Source organism: Pyxicephalus adspersus, chromosome 4, assembly GCF_032062135.1.
Source record: "Pyxicephalus adspersus chromosome 4, UCB_Pads_2.0, whole genome shotgun sequence".
Lineage (NCBI taxonomy): Eukaryota > Metazoa > Chordata > Amphibia > Anura > Pyxicephalidae > Pyxicephalus > Pyxicephalus adspersus.
In genome coordinates this window covers 143,685,211-143,704,426 of record NC_092861.1, presented here as the reverse complement: position 1 = coordinate 143,704,426, position 19,216 = coordinate 143,685,211, and the positions used below count along the sequence as shown (strand labels likewise).

The 19,216-nt window shown below is 36.0% G+C and overlaps 1 protein-coding gene across 4 annotated transcripts in view; it reads left to right on the top strand.

The window, feature by feature from the left end:
• Positions 1-2,139: 2,139 nt before the first annotated feature.
• USH2A (usherin) overlaps positions 2,140-19,216 on the top strand; it is a 371,236-nt gene continuing 354,159 nt past the window's right edge. For 2 of the 4 annotated variants that reach the window (XM_072409865.1, XM_072409866.1), the window contains exons 1-2: positions 2,140-2,940; positions 9,920-10,085. In XM_072409865.1, the coding sequence (XP_072265966.1) occupies positions 2,453-2,940; positions 9,920-10,085 (654 nt within the window). In that variant the 5' untranslated portion in view covers positions 2,140-2,452. Of the gene's footprint in view, positions 2,941-9,919; positions 10,086-19,216 lie in introns of those variants that run through there. The other 2 variants (XM_072409864.1, XM_072409867.1) reach the window with 2 other exon arrangements.

Genomic DNA, 19,216 nt, shown 5'->3' with positions numbered 1-19,216 from the left:
AGCATATTACGATATATGAAAGTGTTCTGCACACAAATTCTCATTTTGCAAGAAAGGAGTATGTTACATTTTTTGACAGGTTTAGAACATCATTGTAGCTGCAGAATAAATTAAATGTAATTGTTGTTATCATTTACAAAATTATTAGCACTTACAAAATTATTTCTGTTAAATTCCAGTCATGCAGCTAAACATACAGCCGAAATACAAACATGTGAGTTATTTTATCAGCCAAGAATTTGTTATTGTGGTAATTCAATTTAAAGCTTTATGATTGCATTAGCAAATCCCTGAACCTCTCTGCAGATTAGATTGCAAATAGGCGATGCAGTTTGGACCAGAACCACAGTAAATGAAGGTGTGGACGCACCCTGATAAGGTCATCATTGGGCCTTCTCTTCCTGTAAGCATGTTTACAAACAGCAATGTGCTTAGTGGTGTAGCTCTGATTTGCTGCCGTTACTGTCCCTCCCTCCCCCATTTGAATTCTGGAGGCTGGTGTTAGGCAAGATCAGGTACCTTTACATACCTAATTGTAAAATTGAATTTAAATATGTGTCTATATATATATGTATATATATACAACATGCAAAAGTTCCTGTTGCCTCCTAACTTCCACCCTGGTCAACGGCAGTATTAGCACATATAGCATGCCACCATATATATTAACATAACATTATCATATATATTGACAGTAAGATGAAGCACTGCTGCCTTTAGCCATCTAGTCGTGCAAACATCATGTATTTTGTCCTATGCACATGATAGACCTTTCTTTGCAGAGAAAATTTTCACCCTATTCACTAAGCTAAGTGAATTATCCATTGCAGAGGGATAATTCACTTTGTTAAGTAAACAACCATGACTCCTTTGGTAATTCAGCCCCAGTGAGTGTTCTCCTTGTTGACTGAATTCAGCCAACAGTGTTGTTGACACATTGCATTAGGTCACAGGAAGGTTAATCAAACATTTTTCCAATAGGAGCTTAGAGGAAAAAGTAACCCATTACAGTCAGATTCTGAAAATATGCAGCAAATGTAATTTACAGAATGCAAGATAACAGGTGCCATCAAACAGAGATAACACATTGTGCATTTCTCACCAGCAAGGTGAAATGACACTGTGCACTAGTTATACAATAGATTAAGGTATGCAGAACATGGTGGAAAAAAAGCAAAAAATAATAGTTCAAGTTTGTATTATAATTAATAGGCCCCCACTGACCTATGTAGTTACTTCCACTATGGAGCAAATAATCCTCAACCTTACCATAAACAGCCAATTAAAGCTGAACTTTTACAACTTTTATTCAAACAATATTCTATAATATCCACAAAGATTATAAATCCATGTTGTGCACACCAAATCATTATTATTATCATTATTGCTGCACTATGAAGAGAGCAGAGCTGTTAGTGGCAGAAGGTCCTCCTAGTACAGACTGCCTGCAGAAATCTTGGTAGGGGGTAGACCAGTTATCCTGTCCAAGGCAAAAGAGCAGCAATGACTAGTCTTTACTAAAGGAAGCCCCTGCAACATTTTTACATTTAATTACTGTACTGATCGAGAAGAATGCTCTGTTTCATTTAACAATATTTTCCCATTTTTTTTGAGCCAATTGAGTTTAGTCTTAGCACTCTGCTTTCCCCTCAACCTGTTTTGTGTTTTCATTAGCGATCAGAAGGCTGACAGCTCACTGCTGAGCGGAAGGAGCTGAACTACAGAGGATAACTGCAAATAAATCTAACAATATTTGGCTGTACATTTTGAGAATGAATTACACCACAAATGGCTTAAACTACAGAAGTCAGTAAGGGCAGTAAATGTACTGATTATTAAGAATTTCTAAATGTTTAAGTGTCCATGGTCTGGCTAAAGTTCTAAACACATTGCATTTAGTTGATTTAGAACACATCTTCAAATCAATGGGTTGTTTATGAACTGTGTCTGGCAATCAAGATTGATATATATTTAGTGAGGTATTGAATGGTTAGGATTGATAATTTGCTAGAAGTGAGCAATGTGTTTGTATAGGGACCTGAGTATGGGTATTTGATTTTTGGTGCCAACTCAATCAATCATCTTTGACTATCAGTTATAATGGGTTGCTAAATCTGTCCTGCATTGGTGCCTCAGTTTGCATGTACATGGACAGCTTTACATTTACTCTACCAAAATGCACCATTAAAAAGTCAAATTTAGGTTTTGCCTTCATGAACACAATGTTTGTCCCCTTCAGTTATATTAGTAAATAAAACCTATTTTATTGTCAAGTCATAAAAGATCATCCAAGCATAAGTTTAATTTATCTTTGTGTCATGTTTTAGGAAATCTGTAGTGGATTCCCCAATGGATCCCCTGAAATTCAGAAGTTGATGTCGTCTCAAATGACTCATTGTGTCAAATTATAATAATGATATTTATAAAGATTGTATAGGAAAATAAAGGATTCATGATGGATTCTTTTCTATTGATTAGAAAACTTTGTACTTTTCTTCACATTTTTGAAGCTTTACATTTTGGATGCCACACAAGTATTGCCTTAGTAAGGGCACAAGGTCTCTTTCCAAAACTGCAAAATGTAGCAGCATTTAAGCCCATCACCACAGAGCCACCCAATGCCACTTGCGGCTTCCCTCAAAGAAGTGTTTTTTGCCAAAGTGAGCCTAACAAGCAAAGCCTTCGGACTTGCATTCAGAGGTTTTGTATTCAAGATTGCCCGTATAGATCCTACACCCCAAGCTATCATCATCTTCTTGAAGGAGACCTTGGAACTTGTGTCAGAAAGGATGTGAAAAACATACACCCAAAATCCGGAAAAGATTCATATAGCGTTGTCTTTTACGATCACAAAGATTGCTTTATAACTACCACAATAGCAGACGTGGAAAGTTCATTTACGCTGACTGCATGGCTGAAACCTGAGCAATCCGGTGAAATGTAAGTACCAAAGCATCTGTTACTTTCTCTTGCATGCAAAATCAGCATGCCAGGGTGATCTGCATTTGAGATAAAAACTAAGAATGGAAACTTCAAATACACTTTCACCATCCCGGTGTTAATTTAACCTCATCTTCTAGCTCATCTTCTTGGAGTTTAATGGATATTGGAACAATGAGAAGGGTGGTTTTGTACAATACAGTGTTCTTTTTTTCCGGTTGGAAAGCAGCCCAAAAACAAGTTATAGGACACGTGTTAATTATTTAGTTTCTTGTTAACCTAGCTATAAACTTACATTAATGAGGATGTGACAAGACTGTGGGAATCACTTGGATGATGTTGGCCTGTAAAAATGGTCAGAAATGTTTAAAGTTTTGCAGAGGTGTAATTAAAACTCATCCTAGTGTACGTATAACCCATTTTTTAAACCCTGTAGAGAAAAAGAGAGGAAAAATACAAAATAATATGAAATCCCAATAGAACCAAAAACAAGGAACAAAAACCTGGGTCTAAAAAAGTAATGAGGTTTTGAGGTTGTTGCTAAAAATGAAAACTTACATAAAAAACAGTAAACATATTTATTCAACGTTTCTTATATTACCATGCTAAAGCTCCATAATTGTACATATTCAGTACATCAACGAGTACCATAAAAGTCCATGAAAAAAAGATATGAATGGTTTAAAGTAAAATGGTTTAAAGTACCATAAATGTCCATAAAAAAAAAAGATATAAATGGTTTAAAGTAAAGATACCTGGGACTTGATCCAGGCAACATTCGATTGCCTCATGGTATCAGGACAATTTTTTTTCCCTGTTGGAGCAAATTGTACCAGGGATTTTTTGCTTTCCTCTGGATTTACTATGCCCATAGGGTTTTTATCTGGAAAATGTTTATTTCCCTAGTCGTTGAACTTGATGGATCTATGTATTTTTTCAACCTAACTGACTGTGTAACTGTGTGTGGTTGAATTCTTTCTGAAGTTGATACAATTTCTAATGCGTTTCACAAAAACACTTGCATTTTAGACCCACTTGTGCAAAATATTGCAAGGAAACTTAGTTGGATGTCCTTCTTTTTCCAGGGTAGCCAGTTCAGTGGTGCTCAAAGTTCCCATAGGAGGTATTTAAGAGGTTAGGCATGGAGAAGACTATTACCATGGGGTAATAGGTCAGATCATGGGGTCAGAATAATGATTTGTAGGTACCCCAATTTGTATGGAAAATTTCAGCAGATTCTTCTGTGTATAACTCATGCAAGGTGTTCCTCTGAACATTATATCCTTTTATTCTGGATGTTTCTTCTTTTCACATTATTGGATGATTGGAAGTCAGCAAAACTTCACTTTTTCAATTTGGGTTTGATTTACTAAAGTGTAATAGGTTGTCCACATATAAATATGGGAGGGATATTTCACTTATCTTATTAAATAGGGTGAAGACCTGTTGACTTCTACCATTCTATCATGTGCAAAGAAAAATCATTTGATTAAATTTCTTTACATATGATTAGATATTCATTATGGATTGTATAATTATGAAATCAGTATGCAATAGGAGTGAATAAACCCTTTCCTGTATTATATTTCACTTTGGTAAGTGAACAGCCTTTATTATTTGAGCAGATCATCTGCATTGTATCCACATTGGAAAATATACCCTCACCTCCCTTTTCAGTGACAACTGTAAACATTTGGTATTTCCTAGAACAGTATTCATCAGGGTAGAGGGAGCCAGATTTGGGCTTTGGCATCCAATAAGAGAGTTTATAATTGGGACACTAAAGAAACAGCTGCAAAAAAATGAAGCTTTGCAGTCATAGGAAAATATTACATTACAAATGAATTATTTCCAACAGTGATATCCATGTGCAATATTACCTATTGGTTATATGTTAAAATCAAATTAATTGCCCCTGGTTTAAAAAGACTTTTTTTACTAAATTAAATTTTTGACAACTAGAATACCTCTAAGCAGAATTATTTTAAAATTTAGCAAAGCTCTAAAATTTGATAAACAGTGAGAAAAAGTGATTTTCTTTTCTTTTTTTTTAAACCAAATTCAAAAAGTCAAAGAAAAAAATGATCTCGAATTTGTCATTCTTCCTGTGTGTCCTCATAAACGGCTTTCTTGCAATAATTAGCTGCTTATTCACATATACCAAGAGAATATTTTATGTCCTAATTGGCGAAATAATGAAAACCGATTTTGTCTCTAAAATCACACTCCCAACAGAGAGCCAGCCCTGGAATTCCTTTGAATAGATCCGCATGGTGTTAAGATATAATGTGCAATCGTTTCTTTGAATTTCCACAGCTCACCTGAGGCAACTCTTAAAAATAGCTGGTGTCGTTAGATACACAATGCATGAAATCTTGAAGGAATTTCAGCCTATGGCACCAAATTAGGATGAATAGTCTTATTCGGCTTTGTTTAGCGAGGAAAGTTCAATAACTAATGAGGGAGTAGTTTGAAGATGAATACTAGACAATGAGGCCATACCATCTCTTATCATCATTTTCCCCCTTCTTTTATTTCAAGAGCTTGTTGTGTTGCCGCTCCTTACTTCAAATGACAAAAAAAAAAAAAAAGGAAATTGTGTTACGGGTGCCTAAAGTACGGTGGCCTAAAGGTATGAATGAGTGCGGCGCTATGGACGACAGGGAATCTGCCATCTGTGAAATTTAAATGGAATAAATGGAGAAGATAAATGATATATCTGAAGTTAATTTCCCCTGGTTTCCTTATCCCAGAGCTGTAGTACTTAACTCTCTTTCACTATGTCTAGATACTGCTGCTAGTTAAATTCTCACTGCTGGCAATCTTTGTGCCCTTTTTTTTCTTTGTGCCAGCAGTCATGATTTTATGGTTCATATATTTTAGTTTTATTTGAATGTTTTCTTGGGTTTTATAGCGTATAAAATATGCAGAGTACATGATTTACTTTACAGAAAGCAGCTTACAGTAATTTTTGTGTACGCTATGTGGTCATATTGATTGGATTAGGATGTTTACAAGGGTTAGTTGCTGCATCTGCTGCAACACAACCTACTGTTTTTTAATGTGCATGCTGTATATTAATATTAATATTATTATTATTATTATTATTAATAATAATAATAATAATATTTAATTATAATAATAATAATAAACAGTATTTATATAACTTCAACATATTACGCAGTGATGTACATTAAATAGGGTTTGCAAATGACAGACAGATACAGACAGTGACACACGGGGAGTAGAGGACCCTGCCCACAGGAGCTAACAATCTAAGAGGTGGGGAAGTAGCACACAATAGAAGGGGGTATATGGATTGGTTGGTGAATAGTGCGGGTTTAAGAGAGGGTTTAAGAGACACAAGAAGACGGGTAGGCAAGTTTGAAAAGATGGGTTTTGAGTGCTCTTTTAAATGATCAGAAAGTAGGAGTAAGCTGAATAGGACGAGGAAGACCATTCCAGAGAGTCACGGCAGTGTGTGTGACGAGGTTATGAGTGAGTAAGTCATTAGTAGCTCATTGAAGGAGCCATTAGGACACTAGGGGGGTATTTTTCTACCAGGTCACAAAGGTAAGTGACAAGAACTGTGGCGATATTTGAAAGCAAAGAAATCTGAATTTCATTCTAGGGTGAAATGGAAGCCAATGACGAGAACTACTTGTACAAGAAGAGGCGGCAGAAGAGGAGTGGTGGGAAGGATGGATAGGTCTGGAAGCAGCATTTACAATAGATTGTAGAGGAGAGAGTCGGGTTAGTGGAATACTAAAGAGGAGGATGTTACAGAAGTCCAGACTAGAGATGATAAGAGCGTGTACAAGGAGTTTGGTGGTTTCTAGGGACAGGTAGGGGCGGATTTTGGAAATGTGTAGGTGAAAGTGACAGGACCTGGAAATGTTCTGAGTATGGGTGGTAAAGCAAAGGGCAGAATCGAAGGTGATGTCAAGACAATTTGTCTGAGGTGAGGTAATAATAGTGTTATTAACAGTTAGAAATATGTCAGGGGAGATTTGAAATTTGAGGGGAAAAGATGATGAGTTCTGTTTTATCCAGGTTGAGTGTTAAAAGCTAAATACACAAATGAAGAACAAATGTCAATGAGATTTGTATTTAGTTAATACAATCCTGACATGTTCACAGCTCCTGCCAACACAATACCTGGTGGGGGTGATCTTTTTGCACTGTAGATTTAATTTCACTTACTGGTCTTCTGTCCACTTCACCCCCATGAGTCTATCCCTTTATAATTTTGTTCTTAATATAGTACTTAATATTAGCATAGTACTTGTCACTGTTGCTTATGTTACTTTCTTCCTACCTATTAGTGAGTACAGAGCTGCATTACATGGTGCCACTAATGCCTGCACAGAGTCAAAATTTCATCATCTACCAATCATGCTTCTTAAAAAGCTAAATGCACAATTTTATTACATAAATGTGTCTACCCACCTAAGGATTTGTGATCCAAACAAACTGGCTAGATAGTACAACCAAGTCAGTGACCTCATTTGTCCTCTACTTTGTCTCCAGTGCAGTTAAAGTGACTCTGCTCTATTTTCTATGTGTCCCGTAAAAGCATATCATTGTATTGATGGACCATTAGGAATATAGGAGCTGCAAGAATGAGCTTTAAAATACAAGGCAGGTTGATATATCAAGATGTCCTGAAATAGGGAGACTGAAGGCTGCTGAATGACTTGTAACATGGAAATGCATTGTCAATTATTTTGGGAGTGATTATGGCTTGTTCTTTAGAAGGGATGAAGGGTTTGAATTCGACCCGTCAGGGGGTTTGAGATGAATCTAGAGGCTTCATGAATTTGGCACTGCAGATTTTAAAGGTGCTTTGGTTTTTGAACAGAATTCAGGTGTTTTAGAATAGACAATAATCGGGGTTTTGATCAGACTTTATAATGTCAAAGGTGTTGTGAGCTGATATGTACCCCCTCTTCCTGGCTTCACAGATTAGATACTCAACATTTCTTTTGAGGGTTATGTTTTTGTATCTGCCATTAACTGTAGGAGCTATTTAGCACCTAACCCAAACTAGGATCTATGACTTGGTGTAGGTCAGGTTATGGTTAGATTTATGCACGATTCCTCCTGTCATACAATATATTTAGGATAGGTCTTAACCACAGAAAAAGGAGGGTTCAAACACACAGCCAACAGGGCATGTTAGGCAGGGAGACAGTGATGTTCCAGAAGCTGGAGCTTATTGCGTGTTTAGCTTAGGTGTGACATTAGGACCCATTCACACTTATGAATTTCTGCTACCATGCACACACATACATTGTGTGATGCAGTTCTGTTTATTCCTAATGTCACTCAAAAAATTTTTCTGCACAGAATGGTAATGCACTATAGTGTGTTTGAGTACAGTGTGCTCTATAAAACAACTGTAGGTCCAATTTGTGGTCCCTTTAGGCCACATGAATAAGCTGCCTATACACTGTAACGCAAAAAGTGAACACTTAGGCATGTTATTGTGCCGAAGCAGCAGATATGTGTGAACGAGCCTTTAGAATCTGAAAGCAACCAGAGACTCAAGCCTTACCCTTTATGTGGGATCAGGGTTGGGGCAGTCAATGTGATGTATATGTGTGTTCATTATTACTGAAATAAGTTCAGTTGCTGCCATCTGAAATTTTGGTTACTGAACATTTTGCTGCAAACAAAGCTGCTCAATAACGGGCCAGGCTTATTACAATACACAGAACTAAAACTCAGTCACAAATCCAGAATCAGCACAAAGGCAGCCTTTTCTGCAACCACTCCAAACATAGCCTTATCGACTATAAAGACCTTGGATTACCTATCTTTGGCTCCCGGAACACAGCTTCAAGTGAGTTGCACTTGGCCCTGTGAAAGAACAGGGTTTGTTCTTAAAATTAGTCACTTAAGCTAGCCAAAACAAGTTTTTACCTGTAAAGACTACCATTGATTAAAAATGAATCAATCATACTACCAAACAAGTGATTCTTTAGTATTGATTCTTTGTAGCTGACATTCACAATTTTTTGCTTAATCAATCAGTTAAAGAAAAGAATATGAGCATACCCAATGTTCGATTGCACAGAAATCAATCAAGTGGACTCAAAAACGCAAACAGATACTTGTACAGTCAATGGAAATTTTGTGACCTGTCCAATAAAGGGTCATTCAATTCTACTCTTGATTTCAATCGCATTTGGATCTATTGATGTGTGGCGACATACCCTTCTTCTCCAGAAAATGGTAGGAAATGTTCTGTGGCCCAAAAAGACAAATGGCTACTAATTAAAGGAGGAGCACGGCCAGGACACTATCTACAAGGAGTTTACAGGTTCTCCCCATATTTGTGTGGGATTCCTATGGGTATTCGGGATTCTTCACACATTCCAAAACCTGCAGTTAGGTTAATTGACTTCCCCCCAAATTGCACTTAGACTGTATTAAAGACATATGACTGAGGTAGGGAGATTGGATTGTGAGCCCATTTAAGGGACAGGTAGTGACATGACTATGAACTGTACAGTGCTGCGTAATATGTCGGCACTATATAAATTCCGTGTAATAATATTAATAACTGTCGGCAGAGGTTACAGAAATCAACAGGTATGTGTACCTATAATACAGAAATTGCAAACTTAACGGCATTTAACAGACCAAAGGACAGCAAATAGGGTCTACATACACTCTCAGACTCAGCTTTATGAAATTCAGTTTTACGGCACTGTCTTAAAATGACTCGAGCACAAAGGGGTTACACAACCGCTAAATACCCAATTATATTATGAAATGGATACAAAATATATATTTGTCACAAAGCACTGCCTAGAAGAGCCTAGAAAAGTAAAGCATTATAGTAATAATATCCTATCTTCCCATGATGACTATAGAGAGCTTTAGAGTCGTGAAGGTTTATGCTGCACTTTATTTTCTGGTCTATGTTGTCTGGAAGATGATTTTGATCTTTTTTTTATATTTACTTCTGAAGGTGTGTGATAGAAAAGTCCGCTGATGGGCAGATTGTGTTCAAACTCACAATCTCGGAGAGAGAAACCGTGTTTTATTATCGCACTGTAAATGGTTTGCAGCCGCCTATAAAAGTAATGACACAAGGGAGATTTTCTGTGAAGAGATGGATTCATCTTAGTGTGCAGGTGGGTAAAAAAAAATACATAACATTTGGTTAAACACAAAAAACGTTTCAAAAGAACGTGTGAAAGATAAGCTCTGGAGATGTAACTGTAGCGCTAGGGCGTGCATTCTTCTTTTGTCTGTATGTATCTGATGAAAGTCATATTTCTATATCCCGGTGCTGTTCTATTAATAAGTGTTTGTCCTGTTTTGTTGTGTTGTGTTATTAAGTGTTTTTGTATGATTAGACAGGGGAACATTGTCCTAAAAATGTATATAAATCAAATATATGCCAAATGTGGAACATGGTACCCAAATCCAGCCATTTATTGTCTTCCAGCCTAACACTTTGTTCAGACTGGCAATGAGGTTGTAATACAGTTGCCGTTTCCTCACACTCCTAAACTCCGCCTTTGGAGAACTCTTTACCTGTAGAGTCTCATCTATGGCCACCCATAAAGATGGTAGCAGTGTGTAGTTGAGTTCAATGGCTGCCGCCCACTGTAAAATGCAGTAGTAATAGTGGTCAAGCAGTTGGCAAGGTGCCAACTACCAGTAATTACAAATGAGCAGCTGTTCCTGCCACTAGTCTTAACCCTACCAATACATTATTACCCAAATGTGGCTCCTCAAAACCACCTGCAATGTGGGTTCACATGACCATGTCAAAGAACAGGATCTATGCTCAGAGGGAGTATATTAAACTAGACATACACTAGCTGCTAATTGGATCAACACACCCTTAAAAAATGACTACCATTGATCGAAAATGTATTAATTATATTCCACAACTAATGCAAAAGTGAATCTTCAGAATCGATTCTTTGAAACCAAAATGCAAATCAACTGCAATACTTTCACCTTATCAATCAGTTAAGGAAAACATACTTGCTCCAGTTTTTGATGAAACATGAATTGATTAAGTGGTCCAAAAACAAATGCTTGTGCAATCAAGGTCATCAATCACAAAAACTTTCTGACCTGACCAGTAATGAATCATTTGATTCTTTGTTTCTTCCTAATTTCAATCATATTTGAATCAATAAATTAAAAAAAAAAAACAATTTATGGTTGATTCAATAAAACTATAAAGCGGTCTGGTATTCGAATAGAAGAAGAATAGACCAGAGTATGGCCAGCCTGATAGAAGTTATTACTTCAGTGCTGGAGTCTTCAACTTCAAGCTAAATTTTAGTATAAATTATATAGTATATGTTATTTTTTTATTGGTAAATCATTTATTTTTTCATTTAGAGAAGTACCAAAATGTGTGTAGATCATGTCCCTCAAAGGTTTATACTTCATGATTCCTAGTTTAGAAGATACTGTGGGTAGGAAGAAAATAGGTGAGGGTTAGAAATATACAATAGGTCTGTTTAAAGAAGCAAATTAAATAGCTGAATCTGACACTGGGATGTATTTTGCAAGTTTTTTATATTTTTTTATTGAAAGAAAATAAAAGTCACCCAGATTCTATAAAAGTAAACCGGTACTTGGGTCATCCTGTAGCTATCAAGTAATTACAAGATTAATCCAATAATGTTTTTCTTTGTTGCTCTCTGTCATGCGTTATTATTATTACTACTACGCAGTATTAATAAATAACTATTAATGAGCCAACATAATATGCAGCACTGTACAAAGTCCATGGTCATGTCACTAGCTGTGCTTCAAAGGGGCTCACAAGCTAATGTACCTACCATAGTCATTTTTGTAGTCTAAGGACAATTTTTGAGGGAAAGCTGATTAACCTAACTGCATGTTTTTAGGATATTTATTCAGAATCCCCATTGGTTTCCTAATACTCTGGTCATCAATTTAGAGGCTGACAATGCCAAAAACTGCCATATAGAAAAAGGTTCATCTAATAAAACGGTCAGCTGATGTTTAATGATTTTTTTGCTTTTAAATGCATGTTGGGTCTGATTTATTAAAAAACTTAAAAACTGAACAAGATAGACTATCATGGGAGAATGTGGGTGATCCAGCAAACCTTGAATTAATTTCTTAAAAAGAATTTGCGAATAATTGGCCATTTTCAAATCTTTACCAGATCCATATTCTCCAGTCAGAGCATTAGTAAACTAGGCCCATTGTGTAAGATGTAGTCAATGAAAAAAATGGAAAGCTATTTGAGAGTTTGAGCTACTTGGAATAAGGATCTACCATAGACATAGCTTATATAAAGTACTTTTCAAGAATGCAGATATTTTTATAATCTCTCTTTGTGACTATATGACGATCTATGATGGACAAAAAGTTGCAGATGTCAAGTCTGAATTTTGATGATCTTTGGTGCCTTCATGACCTCTGACCATATCTTTGCATAAGCCTAATTTTAAAAAATTGTCTTCACTTAAACCATCTATTCAGGTATAAATCCAAACTGGCTATAATCAATTACTTCCACCTACAGAGTAACTTAACCAAAATTTCACAGTAGGATAAAGTAAATGTAATTCTCCCTGAGAGCAGACAAGGCGCTGGGGATTACCTGTAGGGATTACTGTCTTGATTTAAATGTGTCATTGTGTCATGAACATTCCTTATCCCTTTTTTTTATTATACTATATATATATATATATATATATATATATATATATGTATAAATATTATACACTGTATATGGTTCTTATGACATTGAAAAGAAATATATCGACGTATTAGTGGGATGTTGAAAACACTAATGCACATCAATATAAAAAATTGTGTGTATTCCGGATAAAACCTGGGTAAATCTTGGATGAAAACAATTATAAATAGACCCCTTAGTGCTAAAACTATCTTTCCATCACTTTTGGCAGCAACTTCTTCTGCAAGGCAGATACAATTCTTTAAAACGAGTGTACATGGGGCACTCACCCATTGTTCATTGCCTGTTGCATTTACCTGGTGCACATTCATCCTTTTGTAATGAGGTGAATGTGACTGCAGAATACAGGGTCAATGCTGCTGACCCTCACGTTGGAAAAAGTCAATAAATATGTATAGATGAATTTCTCTGTAAATCCTAATAAATATAGCCCTGATCATCAGTTCCTAAGTCTATTCAATGTTATAAAGAGCATATCAGGTAATTTTTGCTATCTGCAGCCCATTGGGGAGATTTGCCTTCATTGTTCTAAAAACAGTAAACAACAGGAAATCTTTCCAAAGTGAACACATTTTGTATCCCAGAAAGTGGTCCCTAAAACTGGGGTCTCCATTGGAGGGTTTATCTTTACCTACTGCTCTGATGACCCTGATAACTCTAAAAGTTGGGTTTCCACTCTCTTCCAATTTACTGTTTTTTAAGGTGTAATTAGTACTTATAGATACATTTTTATTTTAATAGCCCCCTCCAGACAAGAATTTAGATTGGGAGAGAAAGGACTCACCAACCAGTATCACCAACCCGATTCTGAAGACTGCAGAATGTTGGTTGCTGGAGTGATGGGAAGTCTAATCTACTATTCCTTTAGTAAACCAGCCCAAGGTTTTTGACTAAACAGTAATAGAATTAGGTAAGTTTTTTCTCTTGATTTCCTCCAGAAGTTGTTTGGGGTTCCTTGAGAAATTGGCAATATATGACATTGGCAAAGACATAGCCTACAACAGTGTTTTTCAACCAGGGTTCCTGGTTGATAGTGGTTACTTGAGCAATGCTCAGTGTGGGCCTCTTAGGTCAGTTTAACTGACACTAATTATCTTTTTAGCTATCTTTAAAAGTGACATTCTTCCCAGTGTCCAGCAATGTAAAATGCTAAGAAGCATTCTTTCTTCTGACGACCACACTAATATACTGTGAGCTACGGATATAATATCTATACAAGGGGTTCCCTGAAGACCTAAAATGTATTTAAAGGGTTCCCCCACATTAAAAAAGGTTGCAAAAAACACAGATTACAGAATCTGGTTGTGATATCTGACAAGTTACCTCAATTATAAAGAGTAACAATCCATTAATTTGGTATTTGGGTGTTTTTTCTGAAGGCTAGATATTAGGATTTGACAATCAAAAAGTAAAATTCCAGCTACTCCTCCTGTGCTGTTCTGTTGTAGAAAGAATACTTTTCTGAATACAACGTTCCTTTTTTGACTTAGATGTGACTAATGTGGTAGACATTGGGTGGAGAGGCTGGGATCATATGCAGCTTCGAGTGCACATCAGCATTCATAAACCATAAATTCTGTGGAGTTGAATTTACTTGAAATCTTTAGAGAAAATAGCCATTCTGTTAAAATTAATGTAGAAGCATATTTAAAGATTCACCCACTGTTGATCTAAAATAGTCTTTTTTTTCCATCTGACTATAGTTCAATTGACTATTAGTAGTTTTCCCTCTAATTGCATTCATTAATTATGCATCCCATGTTTTAAGCCACCTTTTCAAAGCTCCTTCATCACTGAAGTACGTTATACATTAACTATTAATTATAACACGGTGACTGTGAATGTGAGATTTGGGGGTTGACGGTGAAATATGCAGGTTCTAGTTAAGAAAATTTGGTAAGGCTTAATGAATTTCCACTGAAAAAAAATAACAAAACTGATTAAACACAAGATGTTTTAGAAGTTTTCCGGGATATGTCAGATTGATGTGGCTTTTCTTGCCTGGCTGTCTACAATTATAAAACATAATGTTTTTGGTAGCCTTTATTTTGCCTGGTCGTATCAGTGTTACACGGGCACGCTTTGGCAGACAGCAGCCTGTTAAAAGCTTCGGGAAGAAAGTTTAAAATCAAAATGCAAAGGGGAGCTCGCTACCGTATTACCCTCTGGAGGATAGGATGCTCTTAGAATGCCTATTGAAATCAGCATTATCATTTCAATACTTGTCAAATATGAGTCATTTCCTAGTCCAGGCAAAAAAGTATTTATAAATCTTTAAATCCTACAGTTCTTTCAAGAAAAGGTTAAGGTACTTATGATTTAATGAAACGCCTTTACATCATAACTGTTTAACTGTCGTGTGAAAACTTGTCCTTTAAGACGGAGAGCCCCATCAGCAGAAGACAGTGCTGTCTTGTGTATTATTAATGCTGTATTAAACAAAGTTACAAATGACTTGGGCTTTAAGATAATGATGGAGTACTTTTTGGCTCAGCTCTTTATGTAACGATGAAGCCGGGTCATCCCATGGGAGTTACTCCGTTTTATCACATACATGGAAGCTGCCTGGCTTTTCTAGCTAATGCCATGTTGCGTTTATTGTTGACCTGAACTCAAAAATGGAAGAGTTGCTTTGGGTAACATCTAGAAATGTTAACTAATTAACCTGTACTTGGAAAAAATAAACATTTTATATTGAATATTTCCTACAAAATAGTAGTGCGCTTCTTTTGCCAACACACTACCGCGCCATGACCCACATAGCTGTATAGTTTCTGTGTGAGGTCATCTAAGGTACATCTGCCAGTGTCTGACAGTTTACCAATATTTGGGGTGAGATTTGTTTTATTACTACTGTGCTGCCTAACAAATTGGTGCAAATAAAGCTGAACATAGAGACCTGTAGTGCAAGGTTCTCTATAATTCTTCATAATCCATTCTGTGGATTTGTGCTTATTATCCTTACCCCACCAGAAGGTAAAATTGCTATTCATCAGGGGGGTGATTAGGAGGAAAAGCCCTGATACACCCAAGATGACCACCTCTAATAGAAAATAGAGGACCACTTTTTGTAGGTTGCAGTAAAAGCCAATGCAATTCTGAGGTAGGAGGCATCCCTTTCTTGTATAGAAACATTTTTTAGGCATGTGATTGCAGTGGCAAAAAGAAGGTCCTCCTAAAAAGAATGGGAGATGCCACCTCTCAAAGCTTAAAGCATAGCTTTAAATATTTTTTTTCTTCCCCACCTTCTGATCTCCCTGACCCTTATATACACAACATGGTCAAAAGTTTGTGGACATTCCCCAACTGTTAGGGCATGGCTCTTTTTTTGATCTAGCAAAACTGTGACCCCATCCACTGAGCCAGTTCTTTAAAGAAATTGTGTGATAAGTTTGACATGGGGCAAATTGTGTGGTCTTTGTGGACCTCAATCCCACTTAATACTCTTGGGTTTAAATAGCTAAATGGACAAATATTCCAATAGACACTCTTTACAACCTTGTGGAAATCCTTCACAAAGCAGCGAATGCTTGTGGTGAGCCAGTTCTAAATTTTTATCAGGGTTACGGAATGAGATGTCCAACTAGCACACATTGATGTTCGGGTGATGCTCAGATGTTCATGGTCTTTAGACCACAGGGTTTAATTAACATTTGTAAATTAGAAAAGGCTGTATTATATCTGTCCCCCAGAAATTATAGTAATTGGTCAAACCTAAGCATGTAGTTACATTATCTCAGTAGGGGCACGGGTTCAGGAAAAAAAATATTTTTGGACAACTTTGATTAAAATGCCTTGATCAAATGCCTACACATAGCCATGACCAAGAAATGCTAGAACATAATTGTTTGCAAGACAGATGTTTTAACAAAGATTATACAAAGGACATAGATAGGGTTGGGTGGGAAAATGGGTTTATGGTCCCTATTAAGTGCCTATATTGAATACCTGACATGAAAGGGATTTATTGACACTCCTTTTCTTCCTCTTTATTGTCACTTGAAATCCTCACCTCCTACAGCCACTATCCATCATGATGCTACAAGCTAGTGCTTTTTGGACCCAGCTGCACATGGCAAGATCTTTTTAAGAGCATGGCACCAATTGTAACATAATCTTTGATGAACTATGCCTTGGCAATGGTAAAAATTATCTGGTAGCTGTCAGTTATAAAAGCATTGGAAGCCACTGTTTTTTAAATTTACATTGAAAACCCAGTATTTTTTTTTATCAAAAATATACCTATATGTCCTATATATATACACATGATATTGAATTTGTTTTTTGCTGGCTTTTACACACATAGACCATATCTAATCTTTACATTTGTCAATGATATCAAAACAAGTGATGATTACAAATTATAGCTTCTTGTGTTCACTGGACAGCCATTGTGAATGGCTATCGCGGGCAATCTCTTATTTTCCATTGTTCATCCCTCAAGAAAAATTATTGAGCAGTCTAACCTTTCTTGGTTACCATCATCAATATAAATGTTTCTACCAACACCACTGTACATTTTCCAATTGATCTTGTGCTGAAGCTTTTCATAGCAACATAAAGAACATTTTATTATTTTTTTTAAAGGAATACCAACCACCAGTCAAGATTCCTGTATGTGTTATCCACAAACTGTACATATGTAAAAATTTGGGAGGCAACATCATCAGGAATTTTCTATACGAAAAAAATAATTATATTAATATTAATAAAAAAAAATATAGATAAATAGACAGAAAGAAAACAACAGAAAAAAAATGGTAATAATGAAAAAACAAGAGAAGAATGATCAAAAGGAATAAAATATATTTTTTTAAGGAAGATGTGGCAAAAAGGAAGAATTAATTTAGATATTAGGATTCAGACAAAAATACAATGGCAAAAACATACACAATAAAGGAAATCAAAATAAAAATGATAATATATATATATATATATATATATATATATATATATATATATATATTTATATATGGAATGGCGAAAAGAAAGAATAAAACTGCAAGAAAAATATAAAAATAAATTGAATTTTCACTTTGAAATAAAGGTATAGTTAAACTTATAAAAGAACATTTTTATTTTGAATGATATGACAGGACTATCGCAACAGTGTTTCCCGCTATAAAGAAAGCTTCTTAAGAATTATTACCTTTATTAGATTGGTGACACCGAGCTTTAGCTATACATTGCTAACTTCTGTCCCTCTGCAGAGACAATTTTCTTTTCTTAAATAAACTGTCAGTGTAGTCTTAATATATTGTTTGCTCCCTCATACTCTGAGAATACAGCTGATATAAAACATGTATATGCTGCATTGGTAATGGTATCTTTAGTGTAGTTGACTTGAACAAATGTGTTTCCCTCATGGCTGTGTTAATGTGATAAAAGAAATTGGCTGTTCGTCAGGATTTGGCTGGGTAAAGACAGTAGAGATGGAACCACATTCCCCTTTTATACATTAACGCCAACAAGAAGTTTCTCTCTGAGTTATATTTCATACTGCACGTCTCCTCGTTGCGCAGAGATGTTGTAAAACATGAGATAATGTTACAAATAACGCACTGGGATGGCTGTATCTTTTATAATGATAACAGTCGGGAACTGAATGACAGTAACAGGCTGTAAAAAATATATATATTTAATAATATTACTGAAAACACAATTCCGTCCGCACTTGTTATTTTTAAAAGCTTTTGTAATGAAATTCAAGCACAGAGATAGTGAAATATGAAAAACAGGGAAAAAATGGTGAGGGGGTGACCTGCTAAACAAATGTTTGTGAGCAATGCATAATAACTCGAGCATTTAATTTTTCATTCCTTAAAGTGGTGAGTTTGTGTCTACTAATGGTTTGGGGAAATGTGCAATTTGCAGAAATTGTAAACTGCAGAACCATGAAAGTTGTTTAGAAGCTAATCTGCGAGAGGCGTAATGATACTCAACGGCAAATTTGCACCCCTTTAGGTAATCCATTTCGGGATGTTTATCCTTCATCAGAGCTCCAGATCTGCTGATGACAATCACTTAGGATGTGAATGGGAGACAATTCATGTTTCTTTCCTTAAGCAAACATAGGTGTAGTCATTATACCTGCAGCGCTGAATGACTGCGCTGTGATTTTGAAAAGGGAATATCAGGATATGACAATCCTCTAATTGTCTTTTGTTACGGCAGAAAATTCATATTACTGCAACAAAAGTATTCTACCCATTGATTGCTAATTCTGTTGTTTTATCTGGCATGCTTATTAAGCAGACTTTCAGCTAGCATAAGTGATTATGCTCAGTTCGAAATAACTGGATGCAGCAAACTATCCAGATTTGCATAGAAAGCGCAGTCTGTGTTTCATTAAAGTAAACCCGCAATCAAATGTTAAAGCTAAACTCTGGGGAAGCAGACGAATACAAGGTTGTACTATTTATATAGGGATCCTTTAACTTTCTATCCAGATTTGTAATCTAGGGAAGATATCTGGATCGATCACACCTGGTTCCCATGAATGTTATGGTTGGGATGTTTTTTATTCTAACCTCCTTCACTGGTAGAAATCCAATTGATTTG